Source organism: Gymnoscopelus braueri (assembly GCF_963280865.1).
Source record: "Gymnoscopelus braueri genome assembly, chromosome: 2".
Taxonomy (NCBI): Eukaryota; Metazoa; Chordata; class Actinopteri; order Myctophiformes; family Myctophidae; genus Gymnoscopelus; species Gymnoscopelus braueri.
The window spans coordinates 51298230-51324831 of NC_137604.1; the positions used below are offsets into that span (position 1 = coordinate 51298230).

Sequence of the window (26602 nt, forward strand, 5' to 3'; positions counted from 1 at the left end):
AACCAAGAAAAATAGAGAAATTAGAGATGGACTTAGAAGGTTGCTGAGTTCAGCTGAGATGGAGCAAAAAAAAAAAAAAAGGATTGTTGAGTGAGCTATGGAGACCAGAGGAGGTCTGGGTGAAGGCCAGCAGTTAAACTGGCATGCACTGGGCTGCCATGAGTTACTGCTTTCATCCACCTTCTCCTCCCACTCACACACTCACACTCGCACAAACGCGCACATACACCGAGTGCTTGGCAGGTCAGCCTGGGCCAGTCAGTCAAGGGCCTGCTGCTATCAGAGAAGGCTTGCTATGAAAGGCCTCTATATATAGACGGCATGGCGGCGTTTCAACTGACTGGCCTACTGTGAGGCTGTCTCCCTTATTAACATGTCACTGCAGCCCCAGTGAGAGCTTCAGAACGCAGCCAGAGCACTGAGAACTCCAGAGTTCGTGCAGGGATAGCGAGTGACGAGTAGGGCTGCTCCCGTCAGCATTTTTGGGGGGACGATACTCATCACTTAAATAAATGAGGAGGAGAAAAGTTTTACCCTTTGCTACTACAGTATCTGTACTGGCTGTCTCTTCTAGGAATAGTCTTAACCATGTTATTGTACCCCTATGCTGACACTGCCTTTGCATAGACTCGTGGCTTGATTAAGTTTGCCCATTATTAGACATTCATTAAATAATGAATAGGCCCTCCAACTATTATTCGGTATATACAGTTTATCAGACAAATGCTAAGTGATACATTTTGAATTTGGTAACCTCTTTTAATTAAATCAATAAATCATAATAAAAGGGCTTTTATTTTCTAATTTGGCCAATAATCAGTGGCCGATAAAGTGGAGCACCCCTAGTGACGAGTTTAGCGATTTATTATAACTCTTCCCATTGTTGTGTTGTAAATGTGCAAATTGACGATCTACAAGCCCTCTGAAAAAACTAAAATACTGTAGCATGACTCCTTTCCTAGAGTTTATCTAAACATTTCTCTCTCTCTCCCTCTCCCTCTCCCTCTCTCTCTCTCTCTCTCTCTCTCTCTCTCTCTCTCTCTCCCCCCTCTCTCTCCCTCTCTCTCATATTATCTTTATCTCAGGTTGGGGAGAACTTCCCAATGTTCAGCCCAAGCCTGAGCCTGCCTGGGGAGAGCCAGCAGCTCCGTCGTCTGCAGGAGTGGACAATGGCACGTCTGCATGGGGAAAGCCCACCGGGGGCGTAGGACCGTGGAGCGATGGGAGCCACGGTGGCCACGAGCCCTCTGGACCCTATGGCAGAGCCAATGGCCCCCCAGGCCCAGCACCTTGCAAGCCAGGTAACACTCCCACCGATATCTAGGTTCAGCAGTGGTGGAAAGAATACTCAAATGTTTTACTTAAGTAAAAGTATCAATACTGCAATGTAGACATACTCTGTTACCAATAAAAGTCTGGTGTTCAAAATTTACTTGAGTAAAAGTACAAAAGTATTGGTATCAAAATGTACTTCAAGTACCAAGTAAAAGTACTGACATTTTTTTAAATAGCAGATCTACAAGCTCACAACGCGATGCGTAAAGTAAAAGTTAAATTCAAATTGTACTTGAGTAAATGTACTTAGTTACTTTACACCACTGAGGTTCAGTGATGAAGGATGGCAACAATAAAATGTTGAGGCGAACGTTACATTACATCAAAGGGGATACAACATTACCTGGCAAAGAAAATGGTAACAAATTTTGTTTCAAGTAGACTTGTTTCTTAACAACATATTCAGGCAGTTTCTTCAGAATTGTTTCCATCTGTGTTGATTTTGAAAGTGCTTGTTTGTGTGGCTGTAGTTGTTGCAGAGATTAAAGCAATTCCACGCATCAGTTGGTCTTTGTTATTGGTGCTGTTATTTGGAAAAGGTTACGTAGGAAGGCATAGAGAGAATGGGACATGACAAATGGCAACAGTGGCACCAAGTGGTCAGTTTGAGAATTACATCATACTCACCAGACAAAAAAAAAAGAAGGTTTTGATGCTTCCTAGCTTTAACCTTATTTTATTATTTGTACATTCTGTCACTTTGGCTTCTGTAATGGTTTGGCTCACTCACTCTCCCCCAGGCCCCAAACCTATGCAAGATGGCTGGGGAAACGGAGGGGAGGAGATGGGCATGTCAAGCGGCCAATGGGATACTGAGGATGGGGACATGTGGAGCAGCCCCACCTCCCAGGAGAGCAGCTCCTCCGGCGGCTGTAACTCCTGGAGCAACGGACCCAAGAAGGGTCCAAGCAAAGTCAGAGAACTGCAACAGGTATGTTTATTTTTATCTCAAAATATTTTGTTCCAGGGACCCCCAGAAGCAAAGATTTGAGTTAAAAAAAATCGCTTTAAAACAATATATATTCAAAGATTTGCACACATTTTCACGATTAAAAAAAAATTGCAGATCTACAAGCTCGTAGCGCGGCACTCGGTGCCGCGCTATGAGCTTGTATATCTGCTATTTTTGAATCGCCAAAGTGTAAAATAAAGCTTTTTAGCTAAAATCTAAAGATTACACAGATGCGTTCCAGGTCTTAATGGGTTAATGTAATGCATTTCATAATAATATAACACCTGTATGAAAATAATACAATGTATAACTCTGTTTTCAGGGGAAACTACTAGGCAACAAGGCAGATGAGGCCTGGGTCATGAATCGTCTCATCAAACAGCTCACTGACATGGGATTTCCAGTAAGTTAGACAAATCCCTCTCCTGACTGAGTGTGAAGTGAAACTGAAACGTTGCACATCATTTATTACAGTCGCTCTCCCACTTAATGTCCTTAGACGTCGAGGCTATTTTTTGTGTAACTAATAAGCCTGACAATTAATGTTTTCCAAACTGTTGTTTGTGTCAGGAGTACATTTCACATAGAACGTGAATTACGTGGTGATAAAGTGACATGGATTTTTATTTGGAATAAGGTCTATTCTACTGAGCTTCCACACCATGAATAAAGGCATCAGCCTCTATGAATGAGGCATCAATTATTTGAATAGTTTTCATGCAAAAATATTCCAGTGCCAGTATATTGCATTTTCGTATCGTTTATTCATCATGCCCCCCGGTGTGTAAAGGCCTTTAGGCTCCGTTCACTTGCTTATACAGATACGGGAGAAATGCACACTAAACACTGAAACTCTTACAAATGAAACCGAATGCATTTTTGCTAAGTGCAAGAGCATACAAACCAGGTGGCAAATTCCCCAAAACAAGAACTGTGTTAGAATTCAGCTGACAGTGCCACGTTGTCTGTGTGTTCACAGAGAGACCCTGCTGAGGAGGCTCTGAAGAGCAACAACATGAATCTGGACCAGGCCATGAGTAAGTTTCTACCTATTGTGTGCACATCGTTGCTGTTGGGTAGAAACCTTGTACATATAAAGCGGTTACTTTTCGTAAAATGGAAAGAAGAACCTGTGTTCTAATGGATCCAATGTAGTTATTATTTAGTCAAAAACTCTTGGGAAGACTTTTCATTGGTTCAATTATTTATAAAAACCCACAGACAAACAATGCATCGCAACATATTGTGTTCTTGAGGACCTGCTATTTTCACTATCTTTTGAAAATCTTAAAAGATTTATGACAATGTTCGTCGATAATGACATGCCCAAAAATGAAAGTAGTAAAGGATACTGTGGATGTCACTTTTTCAAATGGAGGACATCCCATTTTCTGTGTGTATACAAAGTGCAAAGGTTTAATTTGTTTGTCTTTAGATTGTAGTGTGTCAATGCCTGTTCCTCCCTCCTTTCACCTCTCAGGCGCCCTGTTGGAGAAGAAGACCGAGCTGGACAAGCGGGGGATGGGCATGTCCCAGTCCGACTACAGCAACGGCCTGAACAAACCCATGGTGTGTCGGCCCTCCGCCCACTCCAAAGACGCCTCCGACCGCAACCCCTTCCTCGACAAGGTATGACCCTCTAAACCAGTGGTTCTCAAACTTTTTCATGTCAAGGACCCCCAAATTGTCACTTCTTAGCCCACGGACCCCCATTTGAAAAGATATGCCCAGGACCCCCATGAGAGGGCTCTAGCGGTGATTCTCAACCATTTTGATTTCAAGGACCCCCAGTTTGACATGCATTAGGCTGCGGGACCCCCGTTTAACACATCGACCGCCAGAGGTTAATCTCATAATGTACTCACCAGTGCCAAGGTGTTTTTGTTGTTTTTTAGTTTTTTTCATGTCGCCATAGATCTTGTTAAAATCCTTAAGATTGAGCCGTACAAGGTCTGTTTACATCCGCGACATCCCACTGTATCTCCCAGTGAAGACCACGTTTCAAACGGGGTATCCATGTTGTAGTTAGAGCGGATTACGTTAAACAGTGAAATGCGAGGAGAAAAAACTACAGGAAGAGAATTGAGTTTCAGTTTCGTCTGTAGAACGAGAGCGGACGTGATCGTCAAAACCGGATCCCAAATAATTCTATTTCCGGTCATCAAACCGGAAACGGAAGTGGATCAAAAAAATTCCGAAAGTGAACCCGGAAGTGAATAGCGCGAAAAGACCGTGGACCGTAGGGCTACGGTCTCGGCGCTTAACAGTTGGATTTAACGGACCGTAGGACTACGTTCTTGGCGGTTAATGTGTTAATGGCATTTCTATCTCTGGGACCCCAATTTATGTCGTAAAATCAATGTTAATTTAACTCTGAGAGTGTGGACCCTAACGGGTCCATTTGGTTCCATTTGTACACTCAGATTTACAGACCCATAAGGGTCCATTTGGTTCCTAACTATCCATCATTTAGCTGGGGACCCCCTGGAACTCCCTCAAGGACCCCTGGGGGTCCCCGGACCCCACTTTGAGAACCAATGCTCTAAACCAGAGTGATTCAATCCCAGCTCTACCTGCAGTTGTGTCGGAAGTGTCCTTTGAGCAAGGCACTGAAAACCAACCTGCTCACGACAAGCAGGCTGGCCTGGTACATCGGCCATCATGTCAAGAACGATAAGGACAGTAGAGAAAATGGAACACAGCTGAAATTTGACTGGGTGTGGGAATCAATGGTTCGCCTCCCAGCCTGCCTGTCTATGTGTCAGAGTGACACTTAATCCCAAACTGCCTCCTGGGGGCCGTATTAATGACAGCCACTGCTCCTACTAGTTAGGATGAGCAAATGCAGAGGACACATTCTACACATGTGCCAATGTACTGTAGCGCAATCTTGTCCCTATAAGAATTACCACAATTTCACACTTTCTTTTGTCCCCAATTTTTCTCTCTCTCTCTCTCTCTCTCTCTCTCGCTCTTGCTTTCTCATTCTGCCTCTACCTCTCTTCTCTCTCTACTCTCACTCGCCCCACTCTCCTCCTTTCCGCTCTACCAACCTCTCTTCCCCCCCCCCCTCCCAACCCATCTGTCTCTCTGAACCAGGATGGGGGCATGTCAGATGACGCCTCCCCCTCACCATTTCTGCCTTCCCCCAGCCTGAAGCTCCCCCTGGCCAACAACAGCCTGCCTGGGCAGGGACTGGGACAGGGCAACCCGGGGCTGGCCATGCAAAACTTGAACAACAGACAGGTAACTCACGCAGGACACGTAAACTAGCTCTCCAGTCTCCACTAGTTTTCTTTTTTTTGCAGAAAACACACTTTTTTGTCAGGGTTTCCATCAAGGTACAAAGCTGTTGACTCTTGACACACAGCCAAATCCTCTGAGAGTGTCAAATGTATGGGTCACATATTTTCTAATCTCTCCCGAGTTATAAATCGATAAATTAACACTTGGCAATTTTACTGTGCAATTCACAGTAGTGTTCTTTATGGCACTGATTAGATTCACTTAAAGGGTCAAATACAATAAATGCACTGTAATAGTCAGTGGCGCTGGTGCAGAGGCAGGCTGACGACTTGAATACGATATTACATAAGAGATGTTACAAAAAATCCATGACCAGCACATAATACATTATGTACACTACATCATCTACTGTATACATTGAATAATCTACGGCTGTGAGCATGGTGATTTGAATGCTGAATGCCTATTCAGTGAATGAACAACAACAGATCAACTGAATTAGTCCAGCCACTCTTTCCGTCTCACACACATCCACATCCCTTCTTCTGCTATTGCTCACTCAAGTGTTTTATGTGCGGACGACCTTGCCTGAAGTGACAATTGAAACTGGATAGTTGAGTCCTATCAAATGTCGTCCCGAGAGGCCACCTCGGCCCAGAAAACTCGGTGTGTCCTTGAAGCCCCAAACAAAGGCCCTGTAAGCGGCCCTGGTATTACAGCGACTGAATAGAAGCACCTCTATCCCTCAGCAGAGAATAGGACACTCACAATAACCCCCAGGCCATTTAGGACGGGGACAAAAAGCCCAATAATAAGTGTTAGATGAATCCAACTTGCTATGCTTTGCTTGCTGAATGCTCCTCTGCACTTGCCTTTCTTGCTGGCTCATAAGGTTTGGTCCGTCTGATAAAAGACGTTGTTGGATGGTTTTTGAGTCATGGTTTTTCTATTGCTATTGCTGTAGATTGATCTGAACTACAACGAGTGCTTTTTGTGTGTTTTTACTTTTATTTTCCTTTTTTTTGAGTGGGTACATTGGTGTGAACTAAATATTATTCAAATGACTTGACAGCAGGTTGCTCATGTCTCCACCTCACACCTTAGGCATCATCTGGCTATTTGCTGTATGCTATGTATTGTAGTATGTACAATACAATATACATAATATGTGTAAATGTAGGTTTGATACTTTGTCATCTGATGTGTGTGTCGTCTTAAAGGGGAACTTTACTGGTATTGAACGATAATCCTATCGTTCTTATACGGGCCGTTCTTTGTGTTGAGTGCCTGCGGCAAGAAACACTGCCAGCCTATGTAAAACGACACGTTCTGATGACTTTAACGAAAGCTGGTTGTGCTTTTCCAGCGCGAGCTCTCAGAAACGTGGAACGCACTGGGAAGCATTAAATCAAATCTGCACCTCAAAGCAGAACGATTCGATTTATGTTAAAGATGAGCTGAAATTAAAAATATGTTTTTCACACTTTTAGAGCATATCCGTGGTCACAATGAATGGAGGCATATTTAACTCTCTCAGTGCCAAGATTATTTTCATAAAGTACTCCCCCAGTGCCAGCAATTTGCGTTTTTTTTTTTTTTTTAATTTTGTAATTTTTCATTCAAATAAATGATCTGATTGGGTTTTTAAACCCATAATACAGTTCTACCAGTAGAGAGCAACAAATCGACACATTGATGATCTCGCTGGCTCACTCGCCCCCTCCCAAACAGGCTCACGTCACATCCGGTCATAACCGGATGTTGACATTTTTGACAATCGTTGATCGGGCTAAATTACGATGTGATACACGACTACGATGACTGATCGTCACCCAGACCAAAGAGAGTAGACGTGGACCTCTCCGTTTGTTTTTTATACCGTGTGAAAAACCGTGACTTTCCCTATTCTGGCCAAAAATGACCGCGGGAAAAAAATTAGAACCGGAAACGGAATCTGCGTCATGAAACCGGAACCCAATGAGTCTGAAGGAGTCAGGAAGCGAAAGTGATCATGAAAAATAAACAGAATAGCGCGACCACAGTCAAAAGTAAAAACTTGGGATTTCTCGTGCTGGCACTGAGGGTACTCGGGAAAAACTCGGGATATCTCGGGGCGTGGCACTGAGAGAGTTAACAATAGATTCACCCCAAAAATGTTATATAATTTATTTTGTATTTTTATGTCCCTAAAAAGTTCAATCTTAATGACCTCCTGTCAAACAAAAATGTAAAGCGTGATTACATTAACTAAACAGGTCCTAAACAATTTTATCCAATAAAATCATGATTTCATTCACCTGTGATTCCCATAATTCCACATCCCTCTTTCACACACAGCCGATTCACTATGGAGACACTAGAGGGCGGTGCCACTCTGTTTCTGAATCTAATTCAATATAGTGGCCGGACAGTGCATTACAAACGTAAACAGTACACCAAAATATGTATCTGAAAACATTTGAGGTGAGAAATAGGCAATGCAGCAGCATTAACATGATTTGGCACTGCCTTGTTGCAGTGCGACTCAGTGAGTCAGTCTAGTTGCATTTAGTTGCATTAGACCCCATAGCACGAGGGGATGGGTCGGTCAGCTGAGGCTGTGATTGGCTGAGACACACCCAGTCCCGCCACAAACCCTCTTCCTTTGGTGTGTCACCCAGGTGGCGCATTGACCCTAACCCTAACCTCACAAACAAACACTATGCCTAACCCTAACCTTAACCCTAACCTCACAGAAACTATGCCTAAAGCTAAGCTCAAAACCACGTCGACCTGGGCAAAAAAACAATGTCGTCACAAAAATCGATTTAATTTGGACATGCAGCTCCCTTTTTGAATGTGACTGGACTGTACTTTGTGTACGTTCCTCTGTCATGCTTGTGTCCCTGCCCATTTTATGTGTGTTATTACATTCTCTGTCTGCTGTGTGTGTGTGTTTGTGTAGATGCAGAGTGGAATGTTTGGCAGTAGCGGGGCAGCACAAGCCCGGGCCATGCAGCAGCAGCAGCAGCAGCAGCAGCAACAGCAGCAGCAGCAGCAGCAGCAGCCGCCTCCTCAGCCATCAGTGCCACCTCTCAGCTCCCAGCCTAGTCTACGCTCTCAAGTGCCTCAGTTTCTCTCCCCTCAGGTAGACACACACACACACCCCCCCCCACACACACACACACACACACACACACACACACACACACACACACACACACACACACACACACACACACACACTCTCTCTCTCATACTGTAGTTTGCACACCCAAGCTTGCTTCAGAGCTCTAACCTTGAAGTTGCATAGTGTGATATATTCTCTTATTGACAATTTCCTTTCTCAGTTCACACTCTGTGAAATCTTTTCTTTTATCTTTATCACCTTCATCTCTGTTATCTCTCTTTCCACCTTCTTTGCAAAAACATAGTAACTGACTGGCTTTTTCCTGCCAGCAGAAGCTCTTGTAAATGCATGTGGTTATTTACAAGATGGATAAATAGATAGATTGATACTTGATAGATAGATAGATACCTTTATTATCCCGCGGGGCACAGCAGTTAATGTTTCAGAGTTACAGGAAAAAACAAGAAGCATCAACAATACAGAGCAACGGTATACGGAATAAAAACAAATTATGTGTCCATTACAGTCAGTGCTTCAAGTGTCTCACCGTATCTTGTAATAAAACAAATAATAATAGTTATCAGTGCAATGCCAATCAAAAAAGTGTCGGTCATTCGGTCAGTGCAAAAGCGTGAGAAGTGAAAGTGCTCACAGTGAAAAACAGCACAAAAAAACCCTACCCTAGGAATGTCATAGAAGCTATGTGTCGTAAGACTATGTGTTGTGAGCTTGTAGATGTGCTATTTTCAGTGTGCCACACCAGTGTGCAATTAAGTATAAATTAAGCATTACTGATGGACTGTCCTCTTCATGTTTGCCATCCCTCTAGGTTCAAGCACAGCTCTTGCAGTTTGCAGCAAAAAACATTGGTCTGAACCCTGCACTTTTAACCTCACCAATAAACCCTCAACAAATGACCCTGTTGTACCAACTTCAGCAGCTGCAAATGGTAAGTCAGAGGCCTGCTGTTCACTCTCACTCAGTATCAGAACTTATACCTTTTAAGCCTAAATCATACTTCGACGGTGTAGCAGCTCAAGGAAAATAACATACTTTCCTCGAACGACATGATCTTACAACAAAGGCCTCGAGCAGAGATAAGGTTTCTGATTTAATATTGAAGGCCCCTGCCCTTAATCCAAATTGAAAATTAAATCAACCTTCACGGAGACGAATAATGTGGGATTCTTTATTTAGTTTTTAGATATAAATGATGAGAGAGTAAAACTGAGTTCAGCAACATAATTGTTTTTAGACAAACGTTGAAGCAGTATGTTTTATCAAACCTTAATTTATTATCTAGAAATGAAACATGCACTGATGCAATAATACAATGAATCATCTTTTGTCTTTCCAGGCGTACCAGCGTTTACAAATCCAACAACAGATGATGCAGGCTCAGCGCAACGTTTCCGGCCCCATCAGACAACAAGAGCAGCAAGTGAGTCCATTCTCGCACGCGTGCACACACACACACACGCGCACGCACATGCACACACACACACGACTACTGGCGCACACAACCTAACGGTGGGAAATATTTTGATAGATAACAAAACAAAAAAACAAATACCTCACACATGTCACATGCATTGCTAAAGTGATGTTGCACAAGCTAACATCGTATGCTTGCGTGCAAAATACTTTACATATAGGAACTTGTGGTTCTGTCATGAATTGACAAATCCCGTGAACTCTCTTCTCCTTTCTCACAAGTTTGCTGCCACATTAAGTTCGCAATAGCAACACTGTAAGACAAAGACAAAACAACTTCAACAACAACTATTATCGTCACATCACAAGTTTATGGGCAGAAGAGAAATACTTTTTTGTACGAGGTCCCAATGTTCTACAGTTTCAAGAACAGAGTTGTAAGGGAAAGTAATAAAGACAGAAACAAGGGAAACAAGTGAGATAACAATAAGATACAATGTCAAATACACATAAAGTGCATGGTCAAAATTAAAATCAAATGAGACAGAAGGTAGAGAAACATTATATATGGCAACAGATAAAGAATCACAGTCTCTGCAGGGTAGAGACATCCCTTAGCAGATATCAAACATTTAAGTGTATGCAGTCAGTGCATACACTTACGTACATGTACTAAGTGCAGCTTCGGTGGAATGTGATAATACCTGTGTTGTCTCCATTATATCACAGTAACTTTAACAAAAAATGTTCGTCGACTACCTTTTTTCACTGACGAAAACGAAATAAAAACGAAATAAAAAGTAAGCTATGGTGACTAAAACTAAGACTAAATAATATTGACAATTCCGTCAACAAATAAAAACTAGACAAATATGTTGTCTAGAGGGACTAGTGGAGAAGAGATCCAGTACAACTAAGTCATTTTATGTTTGGTTGCGCTCGGGTGTTGCGCCCTGAAAATAGCAGATCTACAAGCTCACAACGCGTCGCAGTGTGACGCGTTGTGAGCTTGTAGATCTGCTATTTTCAGCATGCAACCAAGTGTAAAATCAGCCATTATGATGCCATCAAGCCAAAATACATTTTATAAGTATAATCTTGATATTTAGTCGAATAAAACTAGAGTAAAACTAAAACATTTCAGATGACTAAAATATGACTAAAACTAAATGGAATTTGATTCAAAAGACTATGACTAAAATTGAATAAAAATTTGCTGTCAAAATCAACACTGACGCTGTGGTCTTCCCGCTTTTTTCCTCCAGGTCGCACGTACAATCACCAACATGCAGCAGCAGATCCAGCAGCACCAGCGTCAGCTGTACCAGGCGCTGCTGATGAAGCAGCAGCAGCAGCCTCCCTCTCACTCCTCCTCTTCGTCCTCCTCCTCTGGCCTGCATCCCCCTGGTGGCCCCGCCGGTGGCCCCGGTAAATCAGCCCTGGACCCTTACCCGGGCCCACATCAGGCCCCGGGCCTCTCCGACACACTGCACACCAAAGAGCCGCCGTCTTCGCCCCACAACAGCTACAGCACCTACCCTCTCTGTGAGTCTGCGATCAACGACCTTGCAGGCTTATGCAAAGGCTAAAATGTAACGTAGATAGCATGTTATGTAGACAGATGCCAGGTCATTGTTGACCTGGCATCCTATAGTGTGTATAGTTTCAATGTACAGGCTGATGATAGGTTCTTGGTTTACATATCTATTAGTTATTATTAGATTATTGGTTTACTTATATATTACTTTATTATTAGATTACTATTTCTATGCATTTGATGTATTATCTTGTTGTCCTTGCTTACTGTAAATTTCTCTGGATTAAGAGCATCTGCTAAATGCCTAAATTGTTAAATTGTAATCGAGAGGCAAACAAGCAAACGGCATGGAGATGAAAACCCACGTTCAAATTAGTTTGTTTCCTATTCCCAAGCCCTCAGACCTCTGTTCTGTAGTTAGAAAACAAAGACCTGTTTTGGTCATGCTGGTAGATGACCGTATAGTGCGTCAACCGCATAATCACAAGACAAGAGTGTTGTATGTCGTTCCTCCTCTTTACTCTCAGCATTCTCTCTCTCAACACTGTCCCATCCATATAAAGCAGAACAACTGCCTAAAATAAAAGTAATCTTAACCACTTGAACCCCGGCATCCCTATTCTGGGGGGAAATGTTTGTCAAAAATAGTTTGAGTTTATAGATCGGCTATTATTGGCGTGGAGATTTGGTGTGTAGAGTGAAAAAAGTTTATCCAAGTACAGTTAATAAAACACAGATATGTTCTCTCTCTCTACCCTGCAGCTGGACTGAATCCAAACATGAATGTAAACTGCATGGAGGTGGGAGGTATGTCCATGAAGGAGCCCCCGCAGCCCCAGTCCCGCCTGTCTCAGTGGACGCACCCCAACTCCATGGACAACCTCTCTGGCAACTCCACACACATGGACAACCTCAATAAGCATGGTAAGCAATGAACAGTACAGTTCATTACCAGTGGGTTTGGGACCCCCAGGGGGGGGGTCCCCACTTGATTCCCATTCAAACCGGGAAAGCATCTGTGTATAACCACTTTAACCATTCTTTTATATATCATTTGGGCTATTCAAAAATAGCAGATATACTTGTAGATCTGCTATTCTTTCTTTAAATCTTGATAATTTGTGCAAATCTTTGAATATATATTTTTTAAAGCGAACATTTGTAACTCAAATCTTTGCTTCTGGGGGGGGGGGGGTCTCTGGAACTAAATATTTTGAGATGGTGGTCCGCGGCCAAATTCATCATTTTGGGTGGGCCTTGACATGGAAAAGTTTGAGAATTATTGCAACATATGTTTTTTTTTTTAAACTGTTAGGATTTAGAAGATATTTGTAGAATCCGCAGAAGCAAAGATTTGAGTTAAAAATGTTTGCTTAAAAAATAATAATATATGTATTCAAAGATTTGCAAATATTTTCAAGATTTTTCAAAAAATATCCAGATCTACAAGCTCGTAACGTGGCACTCGGTGCCGCGCTATGAGCTTGTATATCTGCAATTTTTTGAATAGCCAAAGAAATCTAAAATGACACAGATGTGTTCCCGGTCTTAATGGGTTAACCACTTAAACCCTGGCCTGTATCCACTCTATATTTCACTCTACACCAAATCTCTTCACCGAAAATATCTTGTAGATCAGCCATATTAAATGACCAGAATATGGATGCTATGTGTTCAAAGTCTGTTCTCTTCCCATTTGGTTCTCTCAGGTGCCATATCTGCTGCCCCCAACGGAAAGCCCCCCCAGCTGGAGGACTCTTACAGTCCCTACAATCTGATGTCTAGCTCCGAGTCCCCCAGCAGTCCCCTGATGAGCCAAGACAGCTGGGGCCAAGGCAAGAGCCCCAACGAGAAGATCACTAATGGGACCAACATCACCTGGCCCCCAGGTGAGGACAGTGTTTAACCATGGAAGAGTGGTAGTTGTCAAACATGGTACATTTCTAGGACCCCCAAATGCAAACATGCAAACCCTTTTTTCATAATTCTGAAAAGTTCCTAAGTTTCATGTAATGAGATGAAACATAAATACAAAACTAACGTTGAAAAGACAGGTGTTCACGAGTTTAGTCAGAAAGCAATGCACAGCATTTATGATAAATGAGTACAATTCCACTTGAGATTATGTTATGAAACTAAAATGTAATGACTGTTGTTTCTGGTTAGTAATTTAATAAACCTGCTGGTCTTTTTTCCTTTGCTCACCCCAGAATTCTGCCCAGGTGTTCCATGGAAAGGCCTTCAGAATATCGACCCTGAGAATGACCCCAACATGACCCCTGGCAGTGTCCCCAACGGGCCCACCATGAACACCAACATCCACGATGTCAACCGATACCTAATGAGGGACAGGAATGGAGGTATGAACATCAAAGAAAACACAGCCACAAATATTAGTCTTAAACCCATTCAAACCGGGAACGCATCTGTGTAACCACTTTATCCATATTTTATACTTTGTCAATTCAGAAATAGCAGATATACAAGCTCATAGCTTGGCACAGAGTGCCGCGATATGAACTTGTAGATCTGCTATTTTTGAAAAATCTTGAACATAAAACATTGTTTACTCAAATCTTTTCTTCTGGGGGTCCCTGGAACTAAATATTTTGAGATGGGGGTCCGCGGCCAAATACATATAGGCCTAATTTTGGAGGGTCCTTGCATGAAAAAGGTTTGAACACCACTGATATATAGCAACAATAGTTTTTCAGAAAAGGATTTAGAAGACATTTGTAGATGCGTTGCCGGATTGAATGGGTTAAGAAAGCTACAAATGTCCTTCCTCTTAAGCCATGAACCTACGTGACGTCAGTTGGTCAAAATGGTCACAACCACTAGTGTTTGACAAACTGCATCGCAGGCCCCTGTTCCACTGATGAGGGTGTTGTTTCTTTCCTTCATGACTTGGGTCACAGCACTCGATACCAGCTCCATTAGAGCCATTCATTCTGACCCGACTGTGTTAGTTAGTTTATATTTCAATGTAATCATGTGGATGAAGAAAATAAATCTTAATTACATGGGAATGACGTCGCTCTAATGTGGATTTCGGACCACATATGGCCGGCCTATGACTTCCGACATTTATCTATTACGCGTACAGTATTACTCCAAATTTGGACAGGGTTTCAGCCCGATCAAAGCCCCATTGACTTCCATTATAAAATTAAAGTTACAAAATAGAGTAGGTACTTCTGTGGCAGTGTGCATAAGACGTTTGGGGCTGATCCAGACACACAGACAGACCGACACTCTTATAGACGGCTAGACTAGCCATTACCTAACTCATAACTACGCCTTTGTTAAAGACCCAAGGGAGCAAGTCCTACCGCATTTGACCCTATAGCAACCATTTAAGGAAGGAAGTTCCTTTACTCTACGTGATGTGTGCACACACTTGCCTTTAGCCATGTCTGATTGCGAAAGTGAAACGCTTCCTTTTTCCTCTCTCTCTCTCTCTCTCTGACTTTTCACACGAGTATTCCTTCACAAGCATTATGTCAAAGGTCACATTAAAAGAAATCTAGAGATCCGTTGCCCTGGTTTTCAAAGGCAGGATCCAGAAACCTGTTTCCTCGAACCCTCTCTGAGTGTTGCGTCCACTGGCAACCACCCGACTAGCACAGTGACATGCTTTTTTTCTGTAAGATGTATTTAGAGCCTGTTAGTTGTGATTATTTTAACAAAAGACAGGTTTTGTGCATAAGTCTGAAGAAATGTTGGTGTGATAGAAAGTACCACTTCCAGAGTGCTCTCAGTAGTAACTTGCATCTCATACTCACCTCTATGTTGCAGGTAAACTGTCCGACATGAAGTCTACCTGGTCTTCTGGCCCTATCTCCCATAACCAGGCGTCTCTGTCCCATGAGCTGTGGAAGGTCCCTCAGGGGCCCCGCAGCGGCGCGGCCCCCTCCCGCCCCCCGCCAGGCCTCAGCAACCCAAAGCCCTCCTCCACATGGGGAGGCAACTCCCTGGGCCTGGCACAAGGCTGGAGTAGCGCCTACACCTCCGGTAGGTGGTCTTAACCTCAGCAAAGCAGTGTTTTCACTACAATACAAAAAGGGTCTGTCCTGCCACAGATCATAATTTACATTATAAGCATTCGTCTGACGCTATGACTTGGATATTTACCAAAAGCACAGGTTTTGGTAAAACATTTTCCTTTTTCAAAATGAGTAATTTAACAATGCAAAGTTCCTTGCGAGGAACCAGAACGACCAAGAGTAAACACTTATTAAACAAATCTGTCTTATGTACCGCTACTTAACTAGATTGCGTTACAACATCCGAATATTATGACCATCTTTTTTGTTTATGACAAAGAACAATTATTTAACAACAAATCACATAAAGTTGAATCTCTGTTCCTGGAACCCTTTTTTCGATCAAGGTAGAAAAAGCAAGAGAAGCATACTGTATATAAGATGAGCGTTCTTGACTTGCTGCTGATCAGAAATGCGCTCCGTATCAATGTATTTCTGCATTTAATAATGTAATGATTGTGTTAAGTATATATGATTTGAACATGCACAGCACATCTTTATCAGACCTAAATTTACCCTTCTATGTCTTGTTTATCCCCAAAATGACTGGATATCACCGGTTTTGCAGCAATGTGTAGCAATTGTAGAAGTATTGCCCCTCATATATAAAATACATGTAAATATAAAATCTAATATAAAATTGAAACCTGCTGCTGATCAATGCATTTCTGCGTTTACGTGTGGACAGAGATATCTTTGTCATGTTTTTAAACGGAGAACGGAAATATCCGTTAAGAAAAATATACATTCACGTGTAGCCTAGGAGGCCACAGTATAGGTGTGGTTGTTGAGTTCCCCGCACTGTGTTCACACACGCTTGTATCTACAGTAGGTAGGATAACGCCCTCCCAGGATGTGCCATTCTGTTGACAAACTGCCATCCTGAGGTTTTTGTGGTGTACCTGTGACTTCAGTTTGACACGTTGACGTGTAAATTAGGTTACACTGAAGTGGCACACTACTAGACAAGTAAACAAAAATAGAGTTTCCCAGAAGGCAAACGATTGCGTGCAACAGAACATAATTGGTGGTCAGCAGTGACAAGTACAGTATGTTCTTTTCTTGCTTTTGTGGAATTAACAAGAGGTAGTTTGTACATCTGACATTTATTTATGTGTTTTCAGAAATTATTCAAAGGCATATTAGACTGTGCATCTACCCATTTTGATTGATGAATCTTTTTTTTCCTCATCTCTCTCTCTCTGTCAAACACATACACACACACACACACACACACACACACACACACACACACACACACACACACACACACACACACACACACACACACACACATGCACACATGCACAAACACACACAGAGGCCACCACCTGGAGTACCGACAGCTCCAACAGAACCAGCACCTGTGTGGTATTGAGGAATCTCACCCCGCAGGTTAGTATTCTCTCGCTCATGTTGTGGGACTGTAAAAACTCTGCATGTGTGCCGCATTGCTAATCCAAGGTTTTCCTAGCAGTTTTTCCCCTTTGGGGAAAGGGTGAGCAATCTTGCAATAACATTGAAGCAAGTTAAACGTGGTATTTCTGCAATTTCTGCAAGGATCTCTCAAAAGAAAAACATACAACCTCTTTCAATAACCACGTACAGAAATGCAGTCAAAATGACATTGTCTGTAAACTGAGCAACTGTGAGAGGTTTTGGAACATAAAATAAAATGTATATTATTAACACGTGTGTGTGTGTGTGTGTGTGTGTGTGTGTGTGTGTGTTTGGTTCCAGATCGATGGTTCAACTCTGCGGACCCTGTGTATGCAGCACGGCCCCCTGATCACATTCCACCTCAACCTGACCCAGGGCAATGCCGTGGTGCGCTACAGCTCCAAGGATGAGGCTGCTAAGGCCCAGAAGTCCCTGCACATGTAAGATACAAATTGTCACTTTTGTTTGTTTTATTTGTGTGCATGTAGGGGGTGTCATTGATGCTTTATGTGGATGAGAGCTTTTTTTATTATTATGCTTTCTGGACGTGTGTGGGTGATAGGTTGGGGTGGTCACTCCTTTTGATGTATTTCGCTACTATTGTTGTATTTTGCAAGTGCAAAGCGTATCGAGTTTGTACAAAAACTGTAGCACTCTATTGCACAAAATGTACTTTGTAGTAGAGAGTTAATCCATTAAGACCGGGAACATATCTGTGTCATTTTAAGATTTCTTTGGCTATTCAAAAATAGCAGATATACAAGCTCATAGCGCGGCAATGAGCTTGTAGATCTGCAATTATTTTGAAAAATCGTGGGAAATGTGTGCAAATCTTTGAATATATATATGTTTTTTTATATGCTTGACATGGGTGTTTTGTTGCACGGACCCCCGTGAAGCAAAGATTTGAGCTACAAATGTCTTAAGATTTGTAAACATTTTTTAAAAAATCCAAAAATAGCAGATCTACAAGCTCATAGCACGGCACTCGGTGCCGTGCTATGAGCTTGTATATCTGCTATTTTTGAATAGCCAAAGAAATCTTAAAATGACACAGATGCGTTCCCGGATTGAATGTGTTTTTGAACCTGTGAATGCTAACCATGCCCTCTTCCCCTAAAGGTGCGTGCTTGGGAACACCACCATCCTGGCGGAGTTTGCCGGCGAGGAGGAGGTGAACCGCTTCTTTGCACAAGGCCAGTCACTAGGCGGGTCCACCACTAGTTGGCAGGCCAACCCGGGACCCAATCAAACCCGGATGGGCGGGACGACGCAGTCTCACCCCATTGGCCACCAGTGGAGCAGCGGCGGTGGCATGGGAGGAGGATCCAAGTCCGGCGGAGGCGGCGACCTGCTGTGGGGGGGAGTGCCCCAGTACACGAGTCTCTGGGGCCCCCCCGGCGGAGACGACGCCCGCGTGATCGGGAGCCCGACACAGATCAACACCCTGCTGCCTGGAGACCTGCTGAGTGGGGAGTCCATGTGAGGATGACGCCATGATACGATACGATATACGACCCCCCACTAAACCAACCAATACCAACCACCACTATGTCTCACTGCTTTGAGTCCACTGGTGGAAAGAAACATGTAAAAGAAACGAACAGGAGCAAAAACCCAAGCAAATCATGTGGCGATAATCAGTATCAAGTTAAACTGTTATGAACTGTGAATCATGAATCAGAAGACTGGGGTCCACACCACCACAAGATTACAGACTCCAGTCCCTCTCTTTGTTATCCTTTTTCTTTCCTTTTTTTGGTTTACATTTTTTGAAGAAGAAGAGGAAAAAAAAGGAATTTGTTTCTGTTCTTGGAAAAAGGCGTTTGAGAAAAACGAATGAAACTAAGAAAAGACAACACAGATGAACCTTCAATTGTTTCTTTTCTTCATTTGTTCCATAACTATACATCACATTCTGTGTGAAGTGTTTTTTTTTTTAGGAGAAGCAATCAAAGCTGCCATTTGAAACTTTCCTTTACCCTCCAAAAAAAGAATGAAAAGAAACACACACAAAACAAATCTCCCAAAATTAAGACTTAAAAACTACCATTCCCAGCATGTCCATGGCCAATGATGTGGTTCAAAGACTTTTACTAGTTATGTTCATGTTAGTGTCTCAGCACTAATATTAGCCTTAAGTGCTCTCTGGCCCAGGTCCTTCCCAAGCCGCCTTTTTTGTTGTTGTTGTTGTTGTTGTCGTTTGTTTTCAAAAACTGAAGAAATAGCTGAATACTTGCACAGTTCCATCTCTGAGCCAGCAAGTGGTACAGGACACAAATAGTGACCAACCATGTCACTGGGCAGTAAAGACGGCCTGGCCACGTTGGCTGGCCCTACCAATCATCAGCTTAATTACGTTACGTGTTCTCAAAGGGATTGTCATTGCTTTGACTCCTTGTTTTATTCGTAGGCCTACTAGATCCAAGCGCATTCTTGAAATCTATCGCAACATAAGCTGAGAGAAGATTATTTGTCGACCTAGCTTTGTGTGTTTATTTGTGTATAATGAGTGTATATGTTCGGTGGCACCTAATCATTGACGTCTGCGAGCCCAGAACCTACCAATCGCAAGACTGTCTACAGCTCGAAAAAAAAAGGAAAAAAAAGAAAATAATTCACCTCTTGGTTGATTTGTCAAATGTCCGTTCCATTATGAAACCCAGCAGTTTGTATAGTCCACCAGTTTCTGGAGACAACTAGAATATCATTTCACCTTGATGTGACAATTACATTGTGCAATATTCACCACAGACTCTTCCGTCCGTACTCAAAGTCAACCGGAGCTGGTTTCATGTTTTTTTGTTGTTTTATCCTCTCTTTCTCTCTCTTCTCTCTCTATCTCTCTCTCTCTCTCTCTCTTTTGTCGCTGTTGTTGATTGCAGCAAAGACTTTTGGAACTACACAAATCTTACCCCCTTTTTGACCTTGGATCCCCACAAAGGGACCCCCCCCCTTCCCCCCCAGTCCACTGAAACTGTTGGGTGAACTCTGCAGAGAGGAAGAGGCGGGTTTTTAAACCATGCGTGTAAAAAAGAAAGAAAGGAGGAAAAAAAAACTGTTTGAAAGACTGAAACTGCGCGCACATAACTAGGTACACCAGCCCGCACCTCTTCCTCTTTGCTCGCCACAGCCACACCCAACAGAGACTGAATCTGCAGCAGGATTGGAATGTTTTTTGGGTATCAGGCACAATACCAAATAAGGGGGTTTCTCCTAATGCAGTAGATCTTACGAGTGTTCCTTGCATTTGGTACTGTACAAAAAAAACGGAAGACTTAAGACTTTTATAAATTCAAAGGGTTTTATCATAGCACTTACGAAGAGCAAATCGCTTCAACTGCAATCCAATAAATCAAGAAAAAGGAGCAGCGGAATACTTTGAGAAGAAGAACACAAAAACGAACAACGGAAAAACCTGCTCTTTTATGTACTGTATCTATTCCTTGGAAAAATGTCTCTGGTGTTTTTAAAAAGTGGTTCCTCTGGTAGCAGAATGAAGGGAAACAAACAAAAACTCAAATGTGCTAATTGGACTTTTGGAAGAAAAAGTCCCTACGGTGTATTGTTTCTCCTCTTTGAAGAATAACAAAGTGAATATCACTGTTACTCCAAATGTTTAGCCTTGTTCTGTTTGGAGGCACTTAGACATGCAATGTCAACCAGTCGCCAACCGCCGGCCGGCCAGTCAGTCAGTCCGACCGACGGTCAGTCAGGAGGAGGAGGAGGGAGGGTGGGGGGGGTTTGGAGGAGGAGGTGGGGGAGTGGGATTCACTGTGTGCCTCCCTGCAGTGTGGTCCCCTGGGTGGCTGTCACTTGGTCGGTTTGGTCAGTCCTATTTTGGTCCGATGGCGACTCTAGCACAGCACACAAGTCCCGCCCCCCTCCCCTCCCGACCCCCCAGTCTGGCAAGAAACGGCTCCTCTAAGACTGGCCAATCACAGCGCTCGGGCCCTCGAGGGCCTCTCTCTCTCTCTGACTGCGCCTGCCAGCACTCAGCCCTCCTTGTCATCCTCTTGCGCACTCATAAGTTGTTTCTCACTTTAGCTGGAAGATGAAACAGTCGTATTTCTGGAATATTTGCCAGTGTTGTTATTTTGTTTTTTATTATCGTTTTACTTCTTTCTCCATTTATGATGTATTACTATTATTTGTGTGGGTTTTTTTGTGTGTGTATGCATATGTGTGTATTACTATATATATATATATATATATATATATATATATGAAAATATGCATATACATGCAGTGGTCTTCAGAACTGGCTGCTGAACTAGCCCTTCACTGTTCATATGCAGAAACACTTTGGTCAGAGGTGCCTCTGTATGTTCATCCTGTGTATTGAATGCAAAACGAGGATCAATACTACAGACCGTTGTTGATTGTCTATTAGTTTTAACTGATCATGCTTTTTTTTGTTGGACAGTATTCTGTAGTACTTCCAGGTAGTATTTTGAGATGTGTTATAAAAAAAAAAAACTTAAAAAAACGTTACAAAAAAAAGAAAAAGAAATCCCGACTAGGGTGTCTCAGACGCTGTTGAGGTGAGAGTGTGTTTGTTGTTCCAAGCTGCTCCGCCTGCCCACAGGCTGCCCCCCCCCCTGCCCTTCGCCTAGCTGCTACGCTACGACCTCCTCTTCCCCGTTGAACCCTATATACCAGACCCAGTAGCCCTCCCCTTGACCAGTCACCAACAGACCCTCGGCTCTGTTTCTATGCAAAAAGACTAGAGGCTGGGGTCCTTTTACAGCATGATGCCACTCCTGACAAGGAATGAAGCTCTCCTCCCAGAGCGAGGCAAACGACTTAAACTCCTTTCTTTCTCTCTCATGCGCTCCTTTCAGCACTTATAGATGGACACCATTCCTTTTTAAAGTTGGGCTAAACCACCACAACACTGTAATATGTGTGTGTTTATATTATATATATATAGCCTATATGTATGTATATAATATTCCAAAACACTCCACTGGAAGTATGCCTTTCTCTCTGTGCTGAGGACCTTTCTGTCAGTCTGATCTCAGGTTAGGGGAGTTGATGACATATAAAAAGAATAACAGATGCAGCTCTCCATTTTTTGTCCTTTCTACTGTGAGAGCGAGTTCTTCTTACACTTAAAAAGGCCATCTGTGCAATAAGACGCACAAACCTCATGCCTGGAGACCAGGGGACAGGTTAGTAATGAACCCCTTCCCCAAAAATGTGGCCTGCTTGTTAATGTTAAATGTTTTAGAGGCCCCATTTTTCGCGTTATGTATACGAGATGCCAACTTGATCCTGTTGTGCCAATGTAAAATTTTGCTGTGTCATACACTTTACCTTATTAAGAGAGAGAGCACTTCTCTTCCCAGTTCGGAGGATAACCCTTTGTGGAGGAGGCAGTGGGGGGACAGGAGGGATCAAACACATGGACGGCAACACCCTCACCCTGAACGGCCTGAGATTATTTTTTTGTTTTGTTTACTTTGACTTCTTTTTTGCTTTCGAGGGGAATGCCCTGTGTTAAGGAGAAAAATCTTTACTCGTTTGGGGGTTCCAATATGCTACGGTGCACAGTTGATGATGGGTAATCCCGGGTACATATTTTTTTAAAACCAAAAATGAAATTGCATTTTAACGTCATTTTTATGAAGTTTGACATAAAAATCTTTAAAAAATGATAAAAAACCTAAATGGAGAAAAAAAAAAAGATCTATAATATGTTAAAGCTCTGCACTTCTAGCTGAAACGTCTCCGGTCACCCGCTCTAATTCCACCATCTAAGGAAGGAAGGCTGGTGGTCGGGGTGCCTTTTCGTGGATGCTGTATTTATCTTTTTTTGTTGTTTTGGTTTCTTCTTTTTTTTCTTTTTTTTTTATATTGGTGTCCTGCTCAAAGCAGGTCCACTGAACTGTACATTTCCACAGACCCAGAAGGCTTGGGCCCACTGTATCAGCCCCACTCTCCTCAAACTGCATCAGCGGTACCAAGGAGTGGGGTGGGGATGGGGTGCATTTCAAAAGGTACAAAGTCTTAAAAAAAAAATAAGTGAAAAAAGAAAAACCAGAAAACAGTAAGAAAAAAAGGCTACCTTTTTCGGGACTCCCGGTCCTGCAGCACACTAGCAAAAATCACTATTGCCTGTTTCTGTAACTGCCTTGATCCAAGCTCAGACAGACCCAATAGCCGAGGACCTCCCAGCGTCCTGTACTAACTGGAGAGCCCCGACAGTGAAGGGGGTTTATCCATTGCTGCACCAGCATCGAGAGGCTTTCCTCTCCACAGCTCTTATCATCGTCGACAGTACGGAGTGCGGTAGCACACCGTTTATACACCTTGGATCCTATAACCTCTGAAACTTTTGTTTGTTGTCCTTGAAAAGGTCTTGGTTTAATACAACTGAAAATGAGCAATATGTATCTCCCCCTCCCCCCGCAAATAAGTGATACGAAGGAAAGGATTCGGGTCGGGTTGAAACTGATACTTGATTGATTGAAAGATTTTCATCTTTCCTATCTGGAGTTGGATATGCACGTTCTCGTTTTAATGAAATATTACAGTACCTTTTGAAGTGCTTGTACTGTATTTGTATTTGTCCGTAGGTCAGGCCTGTCTAAATACCCAACCTGAAAATCACCTGGTTTAAAGAATACTTAACCCAGTACAGAAAATCATAAACATATCAAAACAAAACAAAAATATTGAACACAAATACTTGAATCAAGGAGCGCCAATAATGTAATGTGAAGTATTTTTTTTGTTTTGTCTGACTAGTACACTTCCAGGCTTTTAGAGGACAGTTCAAAATCTAAGTAAACGAATACAAAATCCTAGGGGTAAAAAAAAAAAGAAGCAAAAATCATTTTGTTGTGTGCTTGAAAGTCAGAGGTATGTATGAATGTGTACGCAAGCAACTGTGTGTATAGGGCACGTGGCCTGCTGTTATGTTCCACTCAGTATGTTGTTTTTTGTCAGTTTTTGGGCTTGTCAAAAACTGTATTCTGATAGACATTGTTCTCTTCTAACGTTGCACTGAGTGTCTTCTACCCCTCACTCAGCTAATCGTAGACACACGAGACTAAGTACTGAGGGGGAGATGGTGACAATTCATGTGTATACGTTTACTCAAGGACTTAATGGATTTGTTTTTCTCCATTCTATCTGTAAAATGTTTATCTACCTTATAGTGGCTTTTATTGTGGAATAATCCAATATAAGGATTATCATTGAGTATTGCACCATTTTGTTCCGATTAAACAAAAAGAAAACAAACAAAAAAAGGGAAAAAATTGAAAATGCACAAAAAAAATACAAATAAAATAAAATACAATAAAAACGAACTGTGGCCATAGATAGTTGTAGAAGGACTAGTAATCCCTATGTTAACTTTGTGGAGAAATAGAAAGGGATATAGTGGGGAGGTGAGTTTGTTACGGGACTCATTTCAGAGGTGCCTATCTTTTCTTATCTGTTCTTATTTCGCAAAGCCACCTGTCGTTTACAAGCATTTTCATTTGTCTGACATTCAAGGAAACAGGAATTTATAACAGGAATGTTGAATTTAAAAAAGGACAAATTCCATCTTCCAACAAATGAATATGAACATGAAAACTTGCAAAATGAAGATTTATGCTATTTTCAGAACTCTGGGATTGATCAGTGTTGTCATGTTTCAAGTTTAATTTGTCTTATCGAATTTGTCTTATGTCGGAAAAACTATCTACGTATATATTTGTTTTACATTGTTTTCTTTATGCGAAGCAAATTTGCTCACTATCTTGCACACTCATAAAAGAAATGTGGATCTTGTCTCAGGAAGGCCAGGATTCCAGAATACCAACTCCATTTTTAAGTTTAATGTTTGTGTGGGGAAAAAAGCAACAGAGAAATTAAATCTCAGAGCAAGCACTGAAGGTTGTGGATAGAACAGATTATAAGATACCATTGTTTCTTTATAAAACAAAACAAAAACAAAACAAAAAAAACATTTGTAGCAAGTTACATATTTACCAAATAAAGGACTGAGAATCAACTTTTTTTAGAAAAAAAAGTGGAGTGCTTTACATGTAAAATCTATAAGTAGAAATTGCTTTACATAAAAGGATCAGTGGTTTTGATTGTCAAAAAGGCAGTGACAGGACATGCATTTGATTTACATGTTTAACTAGTTTTGTTTCTGAGGATCCATCCTGTATAGTTCAGGAACATTGTGCATTAGCCTACACTTTCTATCATTTCCTGTCTGTTAGTGTCACTGTGTTCCAGTGGCAGGTATTCATTGAATCGAGAGATTTCCTATGTAACGGATGCTTTTCAGAGACGGGCAGAAGTGGAGGAATAAAGCGGTTGTTTTGTTTGTTTGTTTGTAAGATCATGATCTATGCACAAGCGGGAGGGAGAGAGTACAAGCCCCTGCAGTTGTATTGTGGGAGTTTGTCGACTCGTGCTCTGGGGTTCAGGGTTTTAGGTAGGGTGGTTCTCTTTTTTTTTGTGCTCAAATTTGCTACATTCTACTTTCTATCCCCCCCTTCCTCCCCTCCTCATTATCATTGTCATCCAATGTTATGGCAAACTTTACATTGCGTCGCCATGCTGTGTAATCCTTAACCAATGAGCGCTTATCCTTCTGCTAAAGCACTGTGGGTTGTACTGAAAAAGAAAAAGCCCATGACTTTTAAAGCTGTCTGTTTTTTAAGGGGAGGGGGGGGACTGGGTACTTTGCCTTTGCCTTTCTCTTTACTTACAAAAAAGAAAAAAAAAACATTAAGGAAAATGTCTGTAACTGAGATACAAAGTTGTGGCTTTTAATGTCGTTATTTTTTTTTCTTTTCTCCTCATAGAATGTGATTGTTAAGGACATGCACCAGAAAAAAAAAACATTGTTTCCATGAGTTATGGAGCTTCTTTCGGACTATATTAATAAATTGCAATTTTTCTTGGCTGTTACATGAGTGTCGTGTTCGTTATTGTGTTGTGTGTTGTTCAGATTGATTCTTATTTCACTTTAATCAATGCTGAATATCAACACATGCGTCATGTAGCTCAACCTGTTTTGAGCTCTGGACCACTAGCATATTTCGAACAATCCTCAAGCACCACCACACCCCACAGTTTCCCAAGGGGCTTACTGGGGAGAAGGGGTCAATTATGGGCATCACTTCCTGTCGTCAGTCATTCAATAGAGAGTATGCACATGCCTCACTTTTCCACCGGGACACACCCCCCTCACCTAGACTGAGTGGCAAAACATTGAGCAGCATGGAGCATTGGAGTTTGGAAGGGCTCTTTGGAAATCACCAACAGTCCTGCGTACCACCTGTTTCTAAAGTGCGAAGTTTACCACCCATGAACGGTAAACCTAGAGGGCGGACTGCACAACTCTTCCTTTCAAAACCTTCCTTGGTTTCTGTCATGCTGTGTTCCCACATACATTATTATTGACTGACACAGAATTAATTGAATGACGGACAAGAGATGCCCATAATTCACGCAAGGCCTCATGGGACACTGGAAACTATTTAACA

At 42.2% G+C, this 26602-nt stretch overlaps 1 protein-coding gene across 1 annotated transcript in view; it reads left to right on the forward strand.

The window, feature by feature from the left end:
- tnrc6c2 (trinucleotide repeat containing adaptor 6C2) overlaps positions 1-26024 on the forward strand; it is a 72708-nt gene extending 46684 nt beyond the window's left edge. Inside the window, exons 6-22 of the mRNA XM_080451663.1 lie at positions 1086-1301; positions 2076-2266; positions 2610-2690; positions 3267-3324; positions 3768-3916; positions 5387-5533; positions 8478-8660; positions 9472-9591; positions 10000-10083; positions 11342-11621; positions 12376-12537; positions 13323-13502; positions 13824-13973; positions 15412-15627; positions 16981-17054; positions 17400-17539; positions 18222-26024. Of these exons, the coding sequence (XP_080307789.1) occupies positions 1086-1301; positions 2076-2266; positions 2610-2690; positions 3267-3324; positions 3768-3916; positions 5387-5533; positions 8478-8660; positions 9472-9591; positions 10000-10083; positions 11342-11621; positions 12376-12537; positions 13323-13502; positions 13824-13973; positions 15412-15627; positions 16981-17054; positions 17400-17539; positions 18222-18585 (2795 nt within the window). The 3' untranslated portion in view covers positions 18586-26024. The remainder of the gene's footprint in view (positions 1-1085; positions 1302-2075; positions 2267-2609; positions 2691-3266; positions 3325-3767; positions 3917-5386; positions 5534-8477; positions 8661-9471; positions 9592-9999; positions 10084-11341; positions 11622-12375; positions 12538-13322; positions 13503-13823; positions 13974-15411; positions 15628-16980; positions 17055-17399; positions 17540-18221) is intronic.
- The last annotated feature ends 578 nt before the right edge of the window (positions 26025-26602 follow it).